This window comes from Drosophila tropicalis, unplaced genomic scaffold (assembly GCF_018151085.1).
Source record: "Drosophila tropicalis isolate 14030-0801.00 unplaced genomic scaffold, ASM1815108v1 contig_158, whole genome shotgun sequence".
NCBI lineage: Eukaryota > Metazoa > Arthropoda > Insecta > Diptera > Drosophilidae > Drosophila > Drosophila tropicalis.
In genome coordinates, this window is record NW_027172602.1 from 10153621 (window position 1) to 10174718 (window position 21098).

The following is a 21098-nucleotide window of genomic DNA, read 5'->3' on the forward strand; positions in this document are numbered from 1 at the left end:
GTCTACAATCAACAATGGATCCGATGCCATGGCAGGAGGCAGACGGAGAAGCTACAGCCTCGACTTATACCTTTGGACATTTGTTTGCGTAGCCATACAAGGCTTCTTCATTGTTGAATGCCTTAGGAATTAGGGCTTTGATTCAACCACTCTCTCTTCCTCTCTCTCTCTCTATCATTTTGGTCCCTCTCCCGCGCTGTCTTTCGCCTTTATTTTATAGCCATTGAAAGCAACATCTTGCATTATGGGTTTCTGCTCTAATAGAGTTAGTCAATTTTCAATTGCAAATGCAGACGAACAGCATTTGAAGTCAAATACAGAACTAATTCTATTTAAAAATTAAAAATTCATTGAGCAGGCAACCTTAATAGCCAACATCTTGAGTTCACAAACAATTTCTAACTGAAGTTATAATTTATTGTAACAGAAGTTGTACAAATTTTGGATATATAGATTATACATATATATAAATCTACACATGTGTTTATCCTTCATTTGGCAGTTTTCAATTATAATTTTTGGTCCGTACAATGCAAATTTGTTGTTCGCAAATCTTAAGTTCACGCAATTTTAATTTTAAAATTTAGTAAAAAAAAAGGTGAGGGAACGGAAATCCTAAAAAAATGTATATTAAGGAACACTTCTTGGCGAGGTAGTTAGGCGATTGCTAGAGAGCAAGATATATATATATATAATATATATGTATGTAATTGAGATTTTTATACGTCAAGGCTAACGCGATGTCGCTTTGCCGGCGGCTGCTGTGTATCCAGTTCATCATCTTTATATCGATCCAAATATTGCAAGAGCCAGCGACCGAAATCGTTCATATAGGCATCAACCTGATTAATGCCATTTAAATTGGTTACAGCTGGCGGTGGACACGAACTGACTCCACAAATGTGTTGAACAAAGTATTCCGAATGGAAAATTGCCACAATTATATCTTGGATAAGAACATCCAAACGTAAAGACAATTTTGCAAAAGATTCTGCAAATTGTTTCAACACAATGTATGTTTTACTGGTAAATACACCTATCAATTTGAAAGAGATGGCAATTAAATGATTTAGAAAGAGAGAGAAAGAGAGAGAGAGAGAGAGAGATATGTTGCATATTTACTCACCAGGCCGCTCTTTGCGTGATATTATAAAGTATTTTTTCAATATATACTGAGCCTGATCGCTAAAGTTAACCTGACGTTCATGTAGCAAAAGAAAAAGCAAACGCATATCATCGTCATTAACATTAAGTGCATCCTGAGTGGATTCAATAGCCTCATTTTCACTAAATTGATGGATAATGAAATTCGTTATGTCTTCGCCAGATGGTTCACCCATATAAATGGGAAGTCCAAATATGCTAAAAATCAATAAAACAATATGTTAATATAATTGTAATAATCGAAACGATCTTGATCTTACGGGCAAAAATTGGCAAATGTAGTTGTCTGGTTTACTGAATGTTCCGGCTGCCAGTAGGTCCAGATAGCTGCCTCTAGCAGCTGTTCACCACTTATTTGTGGCACAGGCACCACTCCATTCTCAATGCACTTTTGGAGCTCTTCGCTTTGGTCACGCGACAAAGTTGTCCAATCGCCTGCATAGTAGACGCCACGTTGAGCCATCAATAGGGGGGCTTGCGGTTATCCAATTATATCGTGTGGGCAGAGCATTAAAGGCCGGCTGCTGTCCACCATTATGGGGGCCGATAAATCGTGGTGCCAGCTGTCCCACACAGGTTAACAAGAGATTGGCCAAAGTGCTGTCCGTGGAAATGATGCACAGGGCAATTGGTTGCCGCATCTCATCCTTATCGATGGAGGCTAGGCTGGCCAAGAGGGCCATCTTCAGGTAAACAAAGCAATCCATGGGCACTATCTTCTGGCATAATTGCGCACTTAATGCATAGACAAAGGCATAATCCGAATTATTCGAGCAAATTAAACTGTACAATTTTGAAATGCTTTCTGGCATTAATCTTAGGTCCGGTCTGGATGATTTTGTTGATTTAGAGCCAAAGAGCTGATGAGCCGACTGTAGACGATTTGAAGTTGGTAAACGTGGTGCCCTACTGATGGTACTGGTGTTGGCGGTGGTGTCGACGCTTTCTCTTCTATTAATAGTGCCTGCGTTTTGGGTGTTGGTCACGTCGATTATTTTTATACTGTTTTGGCCTGTTGTTGTTATATTTGTGATGAACTCCATTTCCTCTGCCTCGGTTTCTGGTGTTGCCGTCTCCCCCTCCAGAGTCGTGGTTCGGTCCATATCCAACAGTGGGCGTGTATATTGGAGGTCCCGGTGCTGGGTAGGTATGGACTCCTCCTCCCCCTCCCCCTCCTCCTCCTCCACCGACCATTGGTGCTGGCTGATATTGTGGGTATTGGTTATTGATGGCGACGGGCACGTAATACTCGATGGCAGTAGGCTGATATTGCTCCATGGGTGGTCCGGCGGGTCCGATGACTGCGCCATTTGTGGGATAGTAGACACTTCCCGGGTTAATGATTGTTCCGGGGGCGGACTGTACCCACCCCAGTACTGGGGAGGCTGGCTAGCCGAAAAACCGACTGGGCAACATTGCTATTTTGCTGTGACATGGGCATGGCCAAGTGCGGTGCATTCCAGAAGAGCTGATTATTATTGGCTTGAATTGATTGCTGATTGATTAAATCCTGGCTGCTCTGGTCAGGCAAAAACGATCCCTGAACAGACAATGGAACTACTGGAACCACTGGTTCCATGTAATAATTCATTGAGGGGTCAATTGGCGTGGGGATTAATCCAGGCGGCAATACAAATTGATTCGGTTGCGGTTGTTGATAGCTGACAACCTGCTGATCAGGCATAAAAGCACCAACTTCCGCCTGAGCAGATGTTGAAGGGGGAACGTCCATCTCCGTTTCATCTGGTGTCGGCAATAATCCAGGCGCAACTAGTTCGAAGAGTGTGTGCGGCCTTAGGGAGCGCGTGAAACGTTGGCGACTACGTCGATCCTTAAGAGGAATTGTACACAAAAAATTAAATGTTTCAAAAATGTTAAACATTTCTCAATACTTACACCAATCTTGGTCACAGGAGGCACTTGCTGTTGCGGCATTATCTCTTCAACATGGGGGTGGACTTAGTGCCAGCAAATCAGGCTCACGATAACCCAACGTTGGACAGAATTCCGCGGCATTTGAGTTAAGTCGACTCCGTGACACATCCACCACAATGGGTGGTGCCGTTGCTGTGGCATTTTCGGCGGGCCGTTGATATGTGGAATGACTGTGCCCATTTCCAGGACCAGGTCTGGACGATTTATGCATGGAGGACCGACTAACCCTTTTGACAGATACATTTGGAGCACACTGGTTGCTCCAATTCCACTGACTGTGGCGATTACGCCTTTTGCTTTGATCAAAGTCAGCCGTTTGTCTTCTCGCCATGCCGCATTGTTTATTGCCCAACGGAGGACGAGCCGTAACATTTTGAGTTGGCAGCGATATTGAAATTGCTGGATTATTACTGGAATGGCTAGTTTTCGGAACATTTCCATCGCCACGAGCCTTTTCATTGGGCTTCTCCTCCTGATCTTGCTTCTTTTTAGCCTGCTTTTGCTGCTCCTTTGCATGACTCATTTCGCGCACAGATTTCAACCATTCACCAACTTCTTGATGCTTCACAGTACTTGCCGGTGGAATTGCAGAAGGTAGAAAGTTTCCCAGCACTGGTGCACTTACGTGACGACCACGACCGCCACGTGCACGTGACGATGACGTTTGCATCGATGGTGGATTGGACGGTTGAGCATTGCTAGTGCTTGCTCCCGCATCGTTTCTATTTCCGCCGCCATGCTTCTTGACCTTAGCTCCACCAATGGTCGGAAACTCTTCCATATTTGGTGCATAGCTAGCATTGGTGGGTGCTGCTTTAGTTACAATTTTGTCAGAATTTGGTTGCCAAACATTATTTGTCCGAGCCATTGTTCTCATGGAGTTGACGGCAACTTCGGCGCCAACTTCGGTTGGCGCCGAAGCGGTTATGAGATTGACCGTTTCTGCCTGGCTCTGGTAAACACTGCTGGGCGTCATTACAGGTGTAACACTGCTCATGAAACTGAACGACGTCTCGGCTTCGTTTGCATTGATATTATCAATTTCCTTTAATGATTGTTGGGTTGTCCTGGAGGATGGAAGAAAAATAATATGCTGTTGGGTCATTTTGTTGATATATGTATGTACATATGTATGTATAAAGTATTAAGATTTCGCAAAATAAATACTTTCTATGATTATGTGGAATAAGTTGATCAATTTTAAGCTCTCTTTTTACTTACTCGGTATTTGGGTGCAAAGTTGATTGAGCCGGGGGATTCATGTTGCGGGTGATTTTTTATCTTTGGTTTTCGCTGGGATTGAGTTTGCTGTTGAGGCGACGGTCGCGGCTGCTGGGGTGGCAGATTTTGATGTCCTGGTTGCTGCTGCTCTTGCTGCTGCTGTTGCTGTTGCTGCTGCTGCTGCTGTTGCTGCTGCTGCTGCTGTTGCTGCTGCTGCTGCTGTTGCTGCTGCTGCTGTTGCTGCTGTTGCTGCTGCTGTTGTTCTGTTCTCTCCTCACCGCCATTAAGGAAATCATTCAATTGTATAGGATTGCGTCGTCGGGAACGACCTAGGCTCTTCTTAGATGGCATACTTCAAAATTGTATGTCGTTGATGTGGTCGTAAAGTAGCCAGTAATTAGGTAATCAGCGCCCAATTTCAAATCCAAGTCGTATGTATGATCTAAAGAAGCAAAGGCTAATAAAAGGTTCGCAGTCATCTGTTATCCTGTATATATATACCTCTTGCACGAGCTAATATAGCACGATGAATGCAACCAGAATTTCGGGGTGTCTGCACACTGGATATAGAAAGAACTGCTAGCAACCGATAGGATTCAGTGACTCGCAATTTTTGATACTCGCTCATAGGCCGGCTACAGTTGGAACACAAGGGAGCTGCAAAATCGAATATGGAGTTATAGAAAATTAACAAAAAACAAGGATAATGGCTGAAGAATTTTTCTGCCAAGTTCAACAAATATTTTAGTTAGCAATTTATGTTAGTTTCGCCTGAAGCAAGCATTACCTTTATTACAATGAATTCATTTATATCCTTGTTGTGTGTATATTCACTTTTGTTTTCAATGTATAAATGGTTAAACGATTGCAGTAAAACTCTTGACTACAAATGAACTCTCTACTGTAGCTGTGTTATGATAAAAAAATAATTTTGCCTTTTACTTGTACTTAAAGTAAATGACAAAGCCAACTTGATCCCTGCACCAAAAAAAAGAATTTCAATATTAAATTTTACTAAAAATTTTGTAGACTGCTCGATGTCGTTGATCAAATCGAAATGAAATGAAATGATTCGAAATGCCCTGAGTATGGCTTTTCTCTGACATTTCTGACTTTTCTAAATTTTGCTAAGGTGGCTTGATGATTGTTACAGTTCTTTAGTATGCCGGTTAGCAAGTGTCAAAAAAGAAAGAATAGTAAATTTGGTTAGTTAGCTAAATCGAAATGTCAGATTAGTATGGTTTAGTATAGGTTAGAAGCTTAGGTGGTGTGTGTGTGTGTGTATGTTAACCTACCATCCGTGGAGCTGGTCTGTAATGCATTGCGCAGGCAACCACTACCACAAAACCATATTGTTTGTAGGCTACAAGAAACAATGAAAAAATCAAGGAAATTAACATTGATTGGGCCAAATTTTATGTGTGTGTATATATACCCTTGCAGTTATGGATGACATAAGTTCTAATCGTATTAGGTTTTTTTTAATATATTATTTAGTTTGTTATAATGGTTCTCAATCGTACTCTACTTTTACTTGTTGAACTTGGAAATGATCATTTCAAGTTTTTCAACATTCTGTCTGTGTTATAATGGTTCGAACAGGGACCGAAGATAGACGGGTTAAACTACTCTACATTATACCCGCTCTGCAAGAGTATAAATATGGAACTATATAGTAAATCATCATCATTTAGCTTCCTGTTGAAACATACGGGAGATGTATGTTCCTGCTTTAGATACTTACACAAGCGTCTCCGGTGGCGTATAGGCGGAGAGAATGCCCTGAACAAAGGACAAACCCAAGGGGAAGGATTGTTGACCGGGATCAAAGAGTAAATTTGGATGGAATTGAAGTCCCACTAATCGCCATTGGGCGTGCAATTGACCAATGTCCACCGGCTTGTGGCCAAGCAGACGCAATTGTTGCCGCACCAGACTAAATGCGGCGTATTTTACAGCCTCTGCGAATTGAATGGGCTCCCGTATGACCAGTCTCAGCAGTTGCGGTGCACGCTTTGCCAAATCTCCTACGACAAAATCCAGACGAAGTTGTAGTGGAGCCAGCAAATCCTCCGAACGTTTAGTATCCTGATAATGAGCTACGAATTTTTGTACGCAACCTTCGATCAGTTTCAGCAAATGGGTGTTCCGGTAAAATTTCTCCACAATCTTGTGTACTTGGAATCTAAAGTATATATGTACATATATGCACACATATGTGTGCGATGGTGTGTAAGTGTGCGTGTGGTTGTGTGCATGCGTCTTCTATCTCTCTAATTTCATTTAATTTAATTCTAGCTGCAACTACTACTACTTACTGACTATGGCCTTGATGCAAAGTCTCGTCTTCTGGAATGGCGCTCAAATTATTCACGTTGTTCTCCGTTGATTGCTGATTATCTGCATTCACATTGAACATCTTATGTGACGGATACCGATCTGTGAATGAATTGGACTTATAAATTCCACACTATTTACAGTAAATAAGAACAAAATTATTGAGAAAAGCCAACAACACACTGAAATGAAATTTCAAAAAAAAAAAAAGCACTGGGCTTTCGGTATTTATAATGACTGGTCACACTGCGGCTCATCCAGTGCACTGCACTGCGGTTAAACTGCCTATCGAATCTCAGAAAACATGCAAAAATACCACATTGGACTCGAAAAAATTAAATTTGGACAGATTTACCCAAAAATAACGATTTTAATTTAGGTTATAAATGGCATCACAAGTCAATTACTCCGAAAAATTTAAATTTCAATCGACCGCGCAATTTAGGGCTGCGTTATCGAATTTAAAAATCTTTCAATGATCTGCCCGATGAGGTTAGGTTGAAGATTAACTCGGCGTCTTAGAAGAACTTTCAAGACACATTTAACTATCAAATTAGATTACCACTCGACAAGAGTTCATCGATCAAACTTATATTTGTGAAAATGTACACAATTTTCTTACTAACTGAACAACAATGTGGCGATCTTTTCGACCCATTTTAGTTCATATTTAGATATATAACTTCAAATGAACCCGAAACACAAACACATTACAAATTATTTATTTTCTCTATGAACAAACTAATTAGTTAATTTATATACACTTGGGGGTTGGATGAGTTGGATTTTTATCATGTTTTATTTATTTTTTTGTGTTACTTTACACACAAAGTACACACGTTTAGCATAGTAAAAAAAAACCCACATAGAAAAATGTTTGCCTTTTCTTTTTGTTGTGTTTTGTTTAACGGTTGGATTTGGCCACACGCTCCAATTCATCCTTCTTCTTGATGGCATAGGAGTTGGAAGAGCCCTACGAAATATAAAGAAAATGTAAATTGATTAATATTATACTTTCCATAGAAATGTACCTCAAATTCAACTAATTTTAGTACTTTTGTTCATTTACGTTTCTCGTGTGCCTTGTCAGAGAGGACACAAAGCACAAGGATAATAAAAGAAAATTTGTCTAGTCCAAAAGCGAGTCTATCTTATTAGGAAATAATCACAAGATAGAATTAGATTGGACTGGAGAGAACCATCAAACATTGAACTAAACTAAACTTTATTCAAATAATTTGTTCATTTACGTTTCTCGTGTGCCATATCAGAGAGGACATAAAGCACAAGGATAATAAAAGAAAATTTGTCTAGTCCAAAAGCGAGTCTATCTTATTAGGAAATAATCACAAGATAGAATTAGATTGGACTGGAGAGAACCATCAAACATTGAACTAAACTAAACTTTATTCAAATAATTTGTTCATTTACGTTTCTCGTGTGCCATATCAGAGAGGACATAAAGCACAAGGATAATAAAAGAAAATTTGTCTAGTCCAAAAGCGAGTCTATCATATTAGGAAATAATCACAAGATAGAATTAGATTGGACTTCTCATTATAATAATTACTAACCAACACGTTTTCTAATGTAACTTTTCTGAATATTTAAAGAAAATCCTCTGAATATTAAAAGATAAACTCATTTTAAAAAACTAAAAAACTTCTGGATTTGTGTCTGAGGCGCAGGCATTGAGATAATCATCAATGCTTGGCATTAGAGTAGACCTTGGATATCAATGACAAAATGATTTTTCGTCTCTCACCTTGGCAGCATTAATCAACTCATCGGCCAAGCACTCAGCAATGGTCTTGATGTTCCTGAAGGCAGCCTCACGAGCTCCAGTGCACAATAGCCAGATAGCCTGGAAAAACCATATAAATTAGATAATTAGAATTATGTTCTTTTACTGCATCATGGAATATTAAATATTTTTTGAGATAGATTTGTTTCTTCAGTTCATACGCCAAATGTCGGTTATATACACATTTAAAACGCTACGGATATACGATAGAATTTTATTCTAGCCAAGCTTTATAAGCAAGCAGTCTCTTTCAAGTTGAATTGGAACCACAAGCCATTGCTGCTGGCGAACAGGATATAGTTGTAGGTGGTTTTTATAATCATTTACCTGGTTAACGCGACGCAATGGCGACACATCCACAGCCTGACGACGGACAGTACCAGCACGACCAATACGTGTGGAGTCCTCACGTGGTCCCGAGTTGATGATGGCGCTCACAAGGATCTAGAATGGGGCAACAGAGCATAATGAAAATAATAAATTCATGTATTACATTAAAAATAGTACTACTATCAAAACAAACTAAGAGTTTAGGTCTATAGAAAGTGTTGCTTTAACTTCCAAGAGAGCAAGAGGAGGCATTATTTATTATAATCCTCAGGCACTAGGATAATTAAAGCATCTCTTTTATTTAAGTCCAATTTATATATATGCCTAGTTGCGATATAGACATTAAAATCGACTGGCATTGAGGTGGACTGACTGACTCTGACCATATGGTTGATATATCTCTTTTTCTTTGCATAACTTTGTTGATATTTGAACTTTATTAAGGTTATATCTTTTAGCCGATATCCTTAAGAGGAATAGTTTATCATTTTGTTGTAGTCCATTTAGAATACTACAACAATTTATTGATTTATAAAAAATCTCATTGCTATAGTTTTAGTGATGGACGTAAGATTTACAATAGTTTTCTTGTAGTTTTAAGTTCCAGGAGAGCAGGAAGAGGAGGCTTATATAGTCTTCAGGCACTAGGATAATATTAAAACCCTTTTAAAGGCTATTCTCAGTCCATTCTTTAAAAGATTATGCCCAGTTGGTAACAGATTCTACCCTAACTGGCATTGAGGTGGACTGACTATGACTACTTGGTGATCTTCTCTCTTTCTTGATGATTTTGTTGATTTTTGAACTTTATTAAGGTTATATCTTTTAGCCGATATCCTTAAGAGGAATAGTTTATCATTTTGTTGTAGTCCATTTAGAATACTACAACAATTTATTGATTTATGAAAAATCTCATTGCTATAGTTTTAGTGATGGACGTAGAATTAAGATTAATTAATCAATTGAGTTTACAGTAGTTTTCTTGTAGTTTTAAGTTCCAGGAGAGCAGGAAGAGGATACTTATATAGTCTTCAGGCACTAGGATAATATTAAAACCCTTTTAAAGGCTATTCTCAGTCCATTCTTTAAAAGATTATGCCCAGTTGGTAACAGATTCTACCCTAACTGGCATTGAGGTGGACTGACTGTGACTACTTGGTGTTCTTCTCTCTTTCTTGGTGATTTTGTTGATTTTTGAACTTTATTAAGGTTATATCTTTTAGCCGATATCCTTAAGAGGAATAGTTTATCATTTTGTTGTAGTCCATTTAGAATACTACAACAATTTATTGTTTTGTAAAAAAAACTCATTGCTATAGTTTTAGTGATGGACGTGGGATATTATACGCAGAATTCATTTTCAATTAGTTCTTGTGGTTTTAAGTTCCAAGAGAGCAAAAAGAGGCTTCTGAAATCTTTAGGCACTAGGATAATATTAAAACCCCTTCAAAGTTTTTCTAAGCCCATTCTTTAAAAGACGATGCCCAGCTGGTTAAGATATACAACCATAGCTGGCATTGAGGTGGACTCGTTGAGAAATCTATTCGAAATCAAATTGTAATTTTAAGTTCCAAGAAAGCAAGAAGTGGATAATGTTGTTTTCGTGAAGTACTATGATGTTAAAATGTCTATTCTGAAAAGATGATCCCTGGCATTGAGGTGGACCGACTGACTGTATCATTAAGATCTTAGATGGAAATGTCGTTTTAAATTCCAAGAGAGCAAGAAGAGGGGATTAATCAAATCTTCAGGCACTAGGATATTAAAACAATCGTTTATTAATATGCGTCTTCATTCTACCTAATATCCCAGACTTAGTTTAGCATGAGACGTACCAAAGATAGGTAAAGAGGAGGAGATAGGGGTTGATTCGTAGTTATCTTACCTGCAGAGGATTCTCGCCAGTCAGCAAATGAATGATTTCAAACGAATGCTTGACAATGCGGCAGGCCATCAGCTTCTTGCCGTTGTTGCGACCCTTCATCATCAGGGAGCAGGTCAGGCGCTCCACAATGGGGCACTGGGCTTTGCGGAAACGCTTGGCAGCATACCGACCAGCCGAATGGGGCAAATAACGTGCGAATTTCTCTTTCACCGAAATGTAATCCTGCAGAGAAATGTCATTGACGGTGACATCATCGCATGACCAGCGGCCGAACAATTTAATTTCGGGCAATTCAGTGGTGGCCACCACATTTGTTTCCAAAATGGTATCAGCATTCTCCGTTTCCAAGGGTGCGGCAGCTGCCGGCTCCTCGAAATTCTCCACAGCGGATTCAGCTACGTCGGTCATGCTGTAAGCAAAAAGTGCGCGTTATAACAAAATGTTATTATAAAAAGAAAAAAAAATGTATAGAAATCCACACTTAACGCTTAACGTTTTACTACAATGTTTATACACATCTTGGCCATACTTTATTCGTTTTGGACATAACAAAACACAAAACAAAAAACAAATACTGTGGGGGTTGAGTCAATAACTGACTACGAAAGCGGAGTTTTCTTTCAACACGTGTAACACAAGAAAAAAATATGGAAAAATATATGAAAGTGTTTTCCCAATTATTTGGCGACCCATCATCTTCGTCTTTAACCTCAAATCGTGTATTTACACGCCAAACACATACATTTTTCTCAATTATTTAAACTGGTAATATTCTGTATTTCTTGAGATTTTCATTTAGCCATCACCCACTTGTATTATTGTATTCACTAAAAGTGTGTTTCACTCGCATTTCTTTATAAAATTCTTACATTTTTCACAGATGCAATTGGAGACACGATGTCAGCGCAAAGGCGAACGCCTGAAAAAGAACATGTTATCACATAGTGTTTGACAACGTTGAAATATGGCATTTCCTGTTATGCGAAACAGGGTTGATTAACAAAATAAAATAGTGACTCGAGGTGATTTTCAACACTTATCGAGCAAACAGTGACTGCTCTTGAGTAATCGATGTCAATGTTATCGATATCGGCAAATGCGATTCTGGCAAAAAAAAAAACAACAACAAACAGCATTTCACAACGCAAAACACAAAACAATTGTTTGTCATAGTTCATAAGTTAAAAACGCGTCAAAACGCATTACAAATTCTTCGCCTTTTTCAAAAAATCAAAAATGTTCTCAATATTTGGTAAACGAAAACCAGCCGAAACACCAACAGAGGAGGCTATACAAGGACCAACAGAGCCACCAAAGGCAACTAGTGGCGATGAATTTGTATTTGTGGAACGCAAATCGGATACGGATCCTCAACCCAGTACAACAACTGGTGGCGGAATGATGTACCCACCAATGCCGACAGCCATTTATGGAGCCAGTGCCTTGCCATACCCACCAACAATAGGAGCAGCGGGATCAAAACAATCACCTACAGCAGATGGTGGTGGTAGCAGTGGCCCAATTCATTACCTACAGGATGTACCATTTGAGTTGTCACCCCAATTAGCCAGCAAAGATAGTCTGAATGGCACACAAATGCAAGTGGATAGCATATTGGCTCTATTGACCCGACAAATATCTGTGGATGAGCTCGCCGAGGAGTATACATTTGCCCTGGAACGTTCCGTTCAGAATGATTGTTATTAAGCGAACACATTAGATTTGACATTATAATTGTTATTAATAGAATTAAATAAAACTAAATTTATTGTATGTTAACCAATATAACCTAAGAGAAATGAACAACAGAATTCTAGGCATTATTTCTAGTATACATAGGTACATATATAATTTTCAAGGTCATTTAGTTGGCCATGACATTTTCATATAGAATTGACTCCCAACTTCAGACTCTTTACCTTATTCGATTTTCAGAAACTGTTCGGCGTTCATAAGCTCAACATCCAAAAAATTTCAAGTGGCACCATTCAGTTAATATACATTTAAAAATATTAAAAAAACGTCTAGACGAAAATTACAAAGTTTTTTTTTTTTTTCTTTGGAACAAATTATAAAAATTAAAAAGCGCCAGAAGCAGAAGAGAAATGGCCAGTTCCAATGTTTCCGACTGGGATGAGCCGTTGCCGACATCCACCACTGAGGAGGCCGAAGAGGAGGAAGATCCCGATTATTGCAGTCCAGAGAATCGTAAGCGCAGGCAGGAGGAGAATCTAGTTAAGCTGCAATCTTACGTGCGTCGCATGGCCTATCAGCCGGCCATGTCACCCAAGGCCAAGCCGTATGATGTGTCCCTGTCCAAGCCCAAGCTGCACATTCTTCTAGATAACTACAGGCAATTCAAAAATGTCTACGATCCCAAGTTGCGGGCAAAGCGGATCAAGCGGATGTTGGGCAAATACAATGCCATTACCACCGAGTAAGTTCAAACAAAAAGTGGCCAGTGGTCAGTTGAGGTAAAAGAACTTGCATCTATTTCCCCCTTGTAGACAGCTCGAGCAGATTCTTAAGAGCAACAAGAACAAGGAGCGGCGCAAAGAGGACTTTCTTAAACGCAAACAGGAGCTCTACTACGATATGCTGACCAAACTCGAACGCCAGTGCCGCACCCAATATTTAAATGTGCTGATCAAGAAATTTGCAAAATTCATTGCCCATTTGGCAACCACAATGCGGATTCCTCCCCAACTGGTGGATCCGTATGCCCGCATGCAGCGTGGCATATTCTGTAATATACTGCTGGCCATTGGAGTGCAGCCAACATCGCAGTCTGCCATCTATTATACCAGTCAGGATGCCATCGAGTATGATGTGTGCCATCGTTTGGCTCACGCTTTGCTCAGTTTGATCATTAAGGCCTTGGATTCGGCTGCCACGCGTGATCCAAATGATTTAGTTAAGCCCGCTGATATGGACTTTGAGATGGATAACTATATCAAGGATCGACTAATGTGCGCAGCCGAGAAGAAAATGATGAACGAGCGACGACGCAAAAGACAGTCAACCTCATCGAACATCAATTTCGGGGCATTTGAGAAGTGCTCGCGTCAGGAGTGCGATTAGTCTCCGTATTTGGGCGCTTTAGTTAATGTTTAATTTAATTTTTGTATGCATGTGTGTGTTTGTCGTATTTCCCTTCCCCCACATTTGTCTGTTAGTCTTCGCAAGGGAATAAAACTATTAACAAAACTCTTTAATTTCCACAAATCAATTATCAAAGCATAGGAAGGGTACGGCTAGGAACTACGATTTCGATCTTCATCAAGCTTAAGGCAAAGCCATTGCTCTGGTATCTCAAAACTGTCTGGAGGCTTTGCCGTATATGTTTCACAATATGGCACATGCCAGGTCATTTCATCCTCCCGCATATGATGCGTCGTCAGGCGAAACCTAATGGGCTCTTTCACAACAATCTGACCTGTATGGGTTTGTGCAACAAGTGAATGTTGATGTTCCTGCTGCCAGCGACGAAAGATTGGCTTTAAATCAGGTCCCAGTAAATGAGCATGCGAGCGCATTAGATCGCGTGAAAAGAAATCCGTATCCTGGCCACTTTTTAATGTGGCATACAGCAGAAAGGGATCGTCATGCGAGCTGAAGAACAAAAGTAAGGGCAATGAAACGGAAAATTCGTAATATTTGGAGAACTTACAGATTTTGGGCTAAAAACAGACTGGCATTGGCCTGAATATAGTGCATGGCCGATTTTGACCATTGACGCATATGCTGTCGCCCTAAGACCAGGACACGTTTGCGCCTCTCACGAAAATATCGCACCACATTGGCCACCAATTGGGCCAGCTGGGCAGGTGACTTTTTGGTGCCCATCGAGTAGGCCACATTGAGACCATCGATAACACAATCATAGGGCAATGTTCTATCGACATAAGCCTTAAAGCGTTCCACCTCTTCGGGTGTGGATTTCTGAAACACATCATGCCGGATGAGAACCTTTTCGAGAAATGATTCTCTTAGCTGCTGAAACTGTTCATCACTGATGGCCACCGGCTGCAAATGTTGCTGGCAATGCAAACACTTGCCCAGACGATTCACTTGAGTGGATTTGCCTCCCGTAAGGACCTTTAGACGTTCGGCCACTTGTGCACTGACAAGGATTTGATGTTGCTCCAGGAATCGCATCAGACGTAAAAGTTTTTTTTTTGCTTGTTCTGTTTTGCAGCAATGACAAATAGACCTCACATTTCGGTAATTTGTGGGCCAAGGCCATTTCCTCAATTAGATGCCAACCCAGCTCCTCAGACTTGGGATCCGGAACAGAGAAAGCCTTCGCCGCCAGGGCACTATAAGCCGATGAAGTGGGATTTTTGGTGGTCAGTTTCATTTGATCTAGCAAAGGTATACCACGTTGCCAATCATTTGTAGTGGCTACCAGACCCCATATCACGTTCTCACAAGTTGTGGCATCTAAAATCTCATGTTCTTGCTGTAGTGTCTGGCATATATCTAAAATCTCCTTCTGCTCCTCATCACTGAGCGGCGGACGTGCATGATATGCAGCATTGTAGACTCGCAATAGTCGTCCCAATGTGGCTCTGTTTGGTTTACAGCCTTCACTCTTTAGGTGGGCTACATAACTCTTGGCCAAAAGCAATTGATCTGGACTGCTGCATACACCCAGAATGACGGCGTCCACATTGTGTGTGGTTATGTGCCTATAGCTTTCAATTAAAGAGCTTCGTACATTCTGCCACTCAGTGGAGCTTAGCTCGTTCCGCTTCTCAAAATACTTGGCCTTTATTTGCTCCAGCTGATCCGAAGGCGCAACTGCCACTTTGGTGTGTCGCTTGTGCTGGCTGGCCATCAGTCTGTGTGGTTGTCCAACTTTGATGCAGCAGCCAGATAGCTTTCCCAGGCATTGGAAAATACGCAAATTGTACATATCTTAAAAATTAAATAACTAACAAACAAACGATCGACCGTTAACCACTTGCTGCCGACAAGCAGCCACTTTAGTGTGCCCAGTGTAACAACCGGCTAATCATATTTTAGCTCTTTTCTGCCAATCCTGTTTCTATCTGACAACAAAACATTGATTGTTTCAAAAACAACCATGCGATCTTTTTCCAGAACTACATTGTACTTCCAATAATTTTTTATATTTCTGAAAATACATAAATTTATATTATTTAGCAATTTAATTATTTCTTTTATCGATAATATTAGCTGTTGGATAACTTAAGGGAGTTATCGATAGTTTCTTATAACTCCCTTCACTGTTGCTGTTGGCGCTGTTTTTCAAAATCTGCTCTGTAAACTGCAGGAAAATATTGTTGTGTTCCGTATGGACCTTAAACTTGAAAATAAATTAATGGCATTTTTTTTATTATTAGAAGGGGACTTCAAGACTTTTTAAAAATGCAATTGGCAATTGGACTTTTAACTCAAACACATATTTTCAAATGAGAGTTTAGGTAATTAGTAACTTAATTGAAAAAACAACAGAGCAAAACTATAAATAAATTATTCAAGAAGATAATAATATAAATTTCTTGCCACCGCGCAATTCTTTTCAAAAACCCACAAATTATCATAGGTAGTGAGATAATATAACGTTAGTAGGTTTTCTTTTTAAAGTGGGATTACATTTTTGACAATTTAAATTTAATTTGAAATGTAAACAATAGGGCTGTCAATTCAGCGACTATATTGCGCGGGATTGATATTTTAAAAATTTTGAGTTTGTAATTTAATAATAATTATTCACCAGCTTCGCAAATTTTTTCTTGTTTTTCAGAAAAATATTTTATATATCTCCATCTGCATAAACGTATAAAAACGTTAAATCCAAGAACAGATTTATTTACTTTTGCATTGCGCTACCCTATTGTCTTCGGCAACTATCGAAATAGCTACTATCGGTAATCGTTGCTGCTAATTTGCCAATCGGTAACAAAAATGAAATGATTATTTGCCGCTAGACATTCAATACAAACGGTCGCGAGAATCGCGATTTTATAGCCACCGCGTGTGAGTGAGAGAGAGAGCGAGCGAACGAGCGTGTTAGCAAGCGAGCGAGCGAGCGAGCGAAAACAGGAAAAATAAGAAAATAGCAAAAAGAAAATAATAGTAGAAAACAAATTTAAATTTAAAGAGCGAATCTAAAATTTGTATCGTGTTTGTGTTGCTTTTTTTTTTGTTTTTGTTGTTTCTTCTAGTCTCTCTCTCTCTCCGCCATTCATCATCATTATTATTATTTTGTAATTCTGATTGTTGTTGGCGGCATTTTTTGTGTTGTTTATTCTTGAATTTCTTTTTCTCCCCCCCTTCACACACACAATTATCGTGCAGGTATGTAGGTTTTTAGCATTTTATTTAAAAAAGAAACAAAAAAAGCAATTTTTTTCATTTTTCTCTCTTTCTTTCTCTCTCTCACTCTCTCTCTTCTGTCTCGCCATTGTCATTTTATGTGTGTGTGTGTGTGTTGTGTGTGGCTTGGTGTGTGTTTGGTGTGGTTGTGGCAGCTGCCATCAAAATTCAACTACAATTTCAAACTCAACTCGACTCGAATTTGAAACTAAAGTTTGTTTCTTTTCTCTTCTTCTAATTGTTCCGGTTTTGGTTGTTATTGCGTTTTTTCTTTTTAGTTTTTAAAAAATCCATACGTTACATATCTAGGCTTTATATGATTTTTAAAAAATTTTTATATATGTATACATATATAAAAAGAAGAAATTTTTTTTTGCCTCGTCGTTTTGTGTGCTGCCATGTGTATGTTTGTGTTGGTGGTGCGTGTGTGTGTGCGCTTGCGACTGTATGTGTATGTATGTGTGTAGCATGCTGTTTTAGTATGTGTGTGCCTCTCTTTGATGTTTATGTGTGAGTGTGTTTGTATGTAAGCGCTTGGTAGTTGTATTAGTGCGTGCGAAAGACCGACACGGACCAAAAAGAACCCGACTGTGTGTATGACTGTGAACTGGCTGAGAGTAAAATTAAAAAAAAAAAAGAAAAAACTGAAAAAGGAAGCGAAAAAATAGAATAAAATTGCAAAATTTAAATGCGATTATCGAATTGACTAACAGGAACTGACCAGAAGCAGCAGCAAGAACAACAACCGCAATTGTAGTAACCGTAATTAATCGAAGCCAATCGAAAAAGCAGTGTGTGCTTGTGTGTGTGTGTGTGTTTGTGTGCATGCATATGTAATCGTAACTGTAAAGCTAATTGTGTGCTCTTCTTCTTATACTTCTTGTTCTTCCTTTTGCTCTTGTTTCAACTTTCAGGCCAAGAGAAATTCACCGGCACTCGCAGAAGCAGCAGGAGCAACATCAGAAAAGGATTAGTTCGATTTCGATAAATAGTTATATAGCCAAGGCTAAGCAAAGGCCAGGGCAATTGCTGCCCGTCACTCCCATACCATACCAATACCGTACTAATAATCGTCACCCACCCTCCACGAGATCTACTATCATCCCGATTTTAGCAAAATGTCCAACGGCAAGGCAACTGTCTCGTTCTTCGAGAATGGCAGCACCACACAATTCGAATACTGTTACAAAATGTATCCCCAGGTCCTTAAACTTAAGGCCGAAAAGCGTTGCAAGAAGCCCCAAGAGCTAATACGTTTGGATCATTGGTATCAAAATGATTTACCGGGTCTCATCAAGGCAAGGGGGAAGGATGCCCATCTGTTATATGATGAATTGGTTCAGACCATGAAATGGAAACAGTCGCGTGGCAAATTTTATCCGCAACTTTCGTATTTGGTTAAAGTGAATACACCGCGCGCTGTTGTCCAGGAGACGAAAAAGGCTTTCCGCAAGTTGCCCAATCTGGAGCAGGCCATTACAGCTTTATCCAATCTCAAGGGTGTTGGCACCACAATGGCGTCTGCACTGTTGGCAGCAGCTGCCCCCCATTTGGCACCATTTATGGCCGATGAATGCTTAATGGCCATACCAGAGATCGAGGGCATCGATTATACCACCAAGGAGTACCTCAATTTTGTGCAGCACATCCAGGCCACTGTGGAACGGCTGAATGCCGAAGTTGGCGGCGATACGCCACATTGGTCATCGCATCGCGTTGAGTTGGCCTTGTGGGCGCATTATGTGGCCAATGATTTGAGTCCAGAGCTATTGGATGATATGCCGCCGCCTGGCACCGGTGTCAATTCAAATGCCGGAGCAGCAATCAGCACAAATGGCAGCAACAATAAGATCAGCGATGGCGATGATACCAATGATGGTGTAGCCGTTGATCTAGACGATGAAAGTCTAGGAGCAGGTAAAATAAATTGTTGTCTCTGGCAATCTGGTCTGTTCTATATATGAAATTTCTTTCATTGTCTTTTTAGGTGGTCGCCACACTGCCGCAGAGTCGGAAACAGACAACGAGAATACCAATCCGGCCCCCTTGTTGCCCAATATCAACAATTCGGGCGCGGCCAAAATGAATAACACATCAGCATCAACTGCCGTGGGAGCTGCTCTACAGGATGGTGACTCCAACTTTGTGTCGAATGATTCCACCTCACAGGAGCCAATCATTGATGATAATGACGGGACCACACAGACCACAGCCACTACAACATCAACGGAAGATGGCGAACCAACGGCCATTGGCATTGGTGGTAATGATGGCACGCCGCTGGCATCCGATTCGGAAAGCAATCTCGAAGCACCACTTAAGAGCAACAATCGCTTGCAATCCCAGCAGACAGCCGCAGCAGCAGTCGCCACACACAACAACAACAGCAGCAGCAAACAGCAGCCGCAGGTTATTAACAATGGGCAAGCAGCAGCAGCAGTATCGACACCAGCAGCGACGGCGGCTTCTTTAACTACTCCTGTTCAGGCACCAAAATCAGCAGCAGCTGCCAATGGTAATGGCAATGGTGTCCTTGGCAATGATGTGGACGATGACGATGATGATGAAGACGATGAGGAGGATGAAGACGATGACGAAGAGTTGGACGAGGAGGATGAAGATAATGACGATGAGCTTGAGGCTGATGAAAGCAACAGTAGCAGCGGCATTTTGCGTGACAGCAGCAAACTGCAGCAATTGCAGTCAACAGCGGCAGCAGCAGCTGCTGGTGGAGAAACAGCGCCCGCAATTGGACAAAAGCGAGCAGCCCTGCATTGCGATGGGGGAGCCATCGGTGGTAGTGATGGTAGTGTTGGTGGTGGTGGAGGCGGTGACACCAAATCTCCGGATCTAAAGAAACTCCGCAGCGAATGAGTTGGAATTGGAATTAAAGATCAGGCAGAAGTATATATCTGGTGGAAAGACATATGTATGTAGTGCAGCAGTCGACGGTGGCGACGACGACGTCGATGATGATGATGATTATAAAAGAGAACAAGAAGTAGATGCTGAAACAGAAGATTAAGCAAAAAGAGAAGCAGAAGACGAAGACATAGAGCAAGCAACATTACCTACACTTTACCACAAACAACATTCAAGAAATTTTACTATTAAGCAACTAATTATACATACATATAATATATTATATATATATATATACAACAAACAACATATAACACATCCCACAACACACACACACACACACACGCAAACATACACGCAGAACCCATACAAATGATGAAAAGCTTGGAAAGAGCACACTCAATCCAATAGATGACTATGTGGATATAATATATAAATACAGTATGCAAAAGGATAATGAAATCAGAATCGATAAACGATTGAAATTTGCAGGTATTTTTCCAATTTTCCCTGTGCATCCATCCTATCCACCACTCCTCATTACAGCAACCTCCTTCCTCCCACGCCCCTTTTCCACCACGTGCCGAGAGTTCAGAATGCAGCGTTAACATTTAAATATGAAACGAGACGCAAATACATAAAAATAGTAACTAAAAAGCGAATGCAAAAACAAAACAAACAAACAAAAAAAAAAAAAAAAAAAAGAAGAAAACAAAACGATATTTTTACACAAGTCAAAATGAACATTTAAATATAAAGAAAATGAAAATTTACAAATGCCGCAGTTGCCCCCACTCTACATACAAAATAATGGAGAAGAAAAACAATGGATGGAGACAAAAAAAAAAAACAAACAAACAATAATTATAATAAACACAAAATAAAGAAGTAATTTATATAAGTATTTAAATTTAAAAATAAATCAAAACTTGTCGCATATAACATATAAAACAAACGCGCGCTCTCTCTCTCTCCCCCTCCGCACAAAACCAAACACTCGTACACCCACACACTTACACATACACTCACACACAGAACATTGAAAAATCCAAAACTCATTTCAAACACTTAAGCAAATTTTTTGTGGTCGTAATTATAATAATATAATTTATATATGTACAACTTCATTTTTTTTTAATGCCTATACATATACTGAATTTTTTCTAATTTATACAATTAATCATTTTTCATTTCAAAAGAAAAAAATCTTAATTT

At 40.0% G+C, this 21098-nt stretch overlaps 7 protein-coding genes and 7 non-coding genes across 21 annotated transcripts; 3 read left to right on the forward strand and 11 right to left on the reverse strand.

Moving 5' to 3' along the window:
- Positions 1-395: 395 nt before the first annotated feature.
- LOC137586762 (uncharacterized) lies at positions 396-2611 on the reverse strand. The gene is given in 4 exon segments (XM_068302911.1): positions 396-1036; positions 1127-1362; positions 1425-1636; positions 1638-2611. Coding segments are annotated over 4 exon segments (1602 nt in total). The 5' UTR covers positions 2475-2611; the 3' UTR covers positions 396-719.
- Positions 2612-3095: 484 nt separating this feature from the next.
- LOC137586763 (uncharacterized) lies at positions 3096-6845 on the reverse strand. 4 transcript variants are annotated; one of them, XM_068302913.1, is made up of 6 exons: positions 6639-6806; positions 6065-6505; positions 5616-5683; positions 4822-4977; positions 4321-4762; positions 3096-4166 (listed from the first exon to the last, which is right to left on the reverse strand). In XM_068302913.1, the coding sequence occupies exons 1-5, from the start codon at positions 6737-6739 to the stop codon at positions 4650-4652; spliced, it is 879 nt and encodes a 292-aa protein (XP_068159014.1). In that variant the 5' UTR covers positions 6740-6806; the 3' UTR covers positions 3096-4166; positions 4321-4649. The 4 variants fall into 4 exon arrangements, with proteins under 4 accessions (XP_068159014.1, XP_068159013.1, XP_068159015.1 ...); XM_068302914.1 differs by lacking the exons at positions 3096-4166; positions 4321-4762 and adding an exon at positions 5108-5298 and having other exon boundaries at positions 4841-4977; positions 6639-6845; XM_068302916.1 differs by lacking the exons at positions 3096-4166; positions 4321-4762; positions 5616-5683 and having other exon boundaries at positions 4846-4977; positions 6639-6844.
- A 592-nt stretch (positions 6846-7437) lies between these two features.
- Positions 7438-11628, reverse strand: RpS5a (ribosomal protein S5a). Its single transcript, XM_068302747.1, has 5 exons — positions 11546-11628; positions 10677-11085; positions 8789-8905; positions 8423-8521; positions 7438-7630 (listed from the first exon to the last, which is right to left on the reverse strand). The coding sequence occupies exons 2-5, from the start codon at positions 11082-11084 to the stop codon at positions 7562-7564; spliced, it is 693 nt and encodes a 230-aa protein (XP_068158848.1). The 5' UTR covers position 11085; positions 11546-11628; the 3' UTR covers positions 7438-7561.
- On the reverse strand, positions 7713-7851 carry LOC137571957 (small nucleolar RNA psi28S-1192). The gene has a single exon (XR_011031505.1). It is a non-coding gene; the product is annotated as a small nucleolar RNA psi28S-1192 (small nucleolar RNA).
- On the reverse strand, positions 7894-8032 carry LOC137571958 (small nucleolar RNA psi28S-1192). Its single transcript, XR_011031506.1, has one exon. It is a non-coding gene; the product is annotated as a small nucleolar RNA psi28S-1192 (small nucleolar RNA).
- On the reverse strand, positions 8075-8213 carry LOC137571959 (small nucleolar RNA psi28S-1192). The gene has a single exon (XR_011031507.1). It is a non-coding gene; the product is annotated as a small nucleolar RNA psi28S-1192 (small nucleolar RNA).
- On the reverse strand, positions 8600-8754 carry LOC137571956 (small nucleolar RNA psi28S-2876). The gene has a single exon (XR_011031504.1). It is a non-coding gene; the product is annotated as a small nucleolar RNA psi28S-2876 (small nucleolar RNA).
- LOC137571964 (small nucleolar RNA psi18S-1854) lies at positions 9202-9367 on the reverse strand. The gene has a single exon (XR_011031511.1). It is a non-coding gene; the product is annotated as a small nucleolar RNA psi18S-1854 (small nucleolar RNA).
- LOC137571961 (small nucleolar RNA psi18S-1854) lies at positions 9573-9738 on the reverse strand. Its single transcript, XR_011031509.1, has one exon. It is a non-coding gene; the product is annotated as a small nucleolar RNA psi18S-1854 (small nucleolar RNA).
- LOC137571963 (small nucleolar RNA psi18S-1854) lies at positions 9967-10133 on the reverse strand. The gene has a single exon (XR_011031510.1). It is a non-coding gene; the product is annotated as a small nucleolar RNA psi18S-1854 (small nucleolar RNA).
- A 159-nt stretch (positions 11629-11787) lies between the features above and the next one.
- LOC137587001 (uncharacterized) lies at positions 11788-12487 on the forward strand. Its single transcript, XM_068303226.1, has one exon. The coding sequence runs from the start codon at positions 11913-11915 to the stop codon at positions 12381-12383; it is 471 nt and encodes a 156-aa protein (XP_068159327.1). The 5' UTR covers positions 11788-11912; the 3' UTR covers positions 12384-12487.
- A 128-nt stretch (positions 12488-12615) lies between these two features.
- Positions 12616-13883, forward strand: LOC137587000 (uncharacterized). Its single transcript, XM_068303224.1, has 2 exons — positions 12616-13113; positions 13184-13883. Exons 1-2 carry the CDS (start codon positions 12782-12784, stop codon positions 13755-13757), a joined length of 906 nt encoding a protein of 301 aa, XP_068159325.1. The 5' UTR covers positions 12616-12781; the 3' UTR covers positions 13758-13883.
- On the reverse strand, positions 13867-15669 carry mldr (mitochondrial ribonuclease P catalytic subunit). Its single transcript, XM_068303223.1, is given in 3 exon segments — positions 13867-14288; positions 14347-14871; positions 14873-15669. Coding segments are annotated over 3 exon segments (1605 nt in total). The 5' UTR covers positions 15595-15669; the 3' UTR covers positions 13867-13930.
- A 948-nt stretch (positions 15670-16617) lies between these two features.
- Positions 16618-21059, forward strand: Amun (protein amun). 5 transcript variants are annotated; one of them, XM_068296968.1, is made up of 4 exons: positions 16618-17003; positions 17177-17234; positions 17936-18938; positions 19009-21059. In XM_068296968.1, exons 3-4 carry the CDS (start codon positions 18140-18142, stop codon positions 19893-19895), a joined length of 1686 nt encoding a protein of 561 aa, XP_068153069.1. In that variant the 5' UTR covers positions 16618-17003; positions 17177-17234; positions 17936-18139; the 3' UTR covers positions 19896-21059. The 5 variants fall into 5 exon arrangements, with proteins under 5 accessions (XP_068153069.1, XP_068153061.1, XP_068153086.1 ...); XM_068296960.1 differs by lacking the exon at positions 17177-17234; XM_068296985.1 differs by lacking the exon at positions 17177-17234 and having other exon boundaries at positions 16621-16781.
- The last annotated feature ends 39 nt before the right edge of the window (positions 21060-21098 follow it).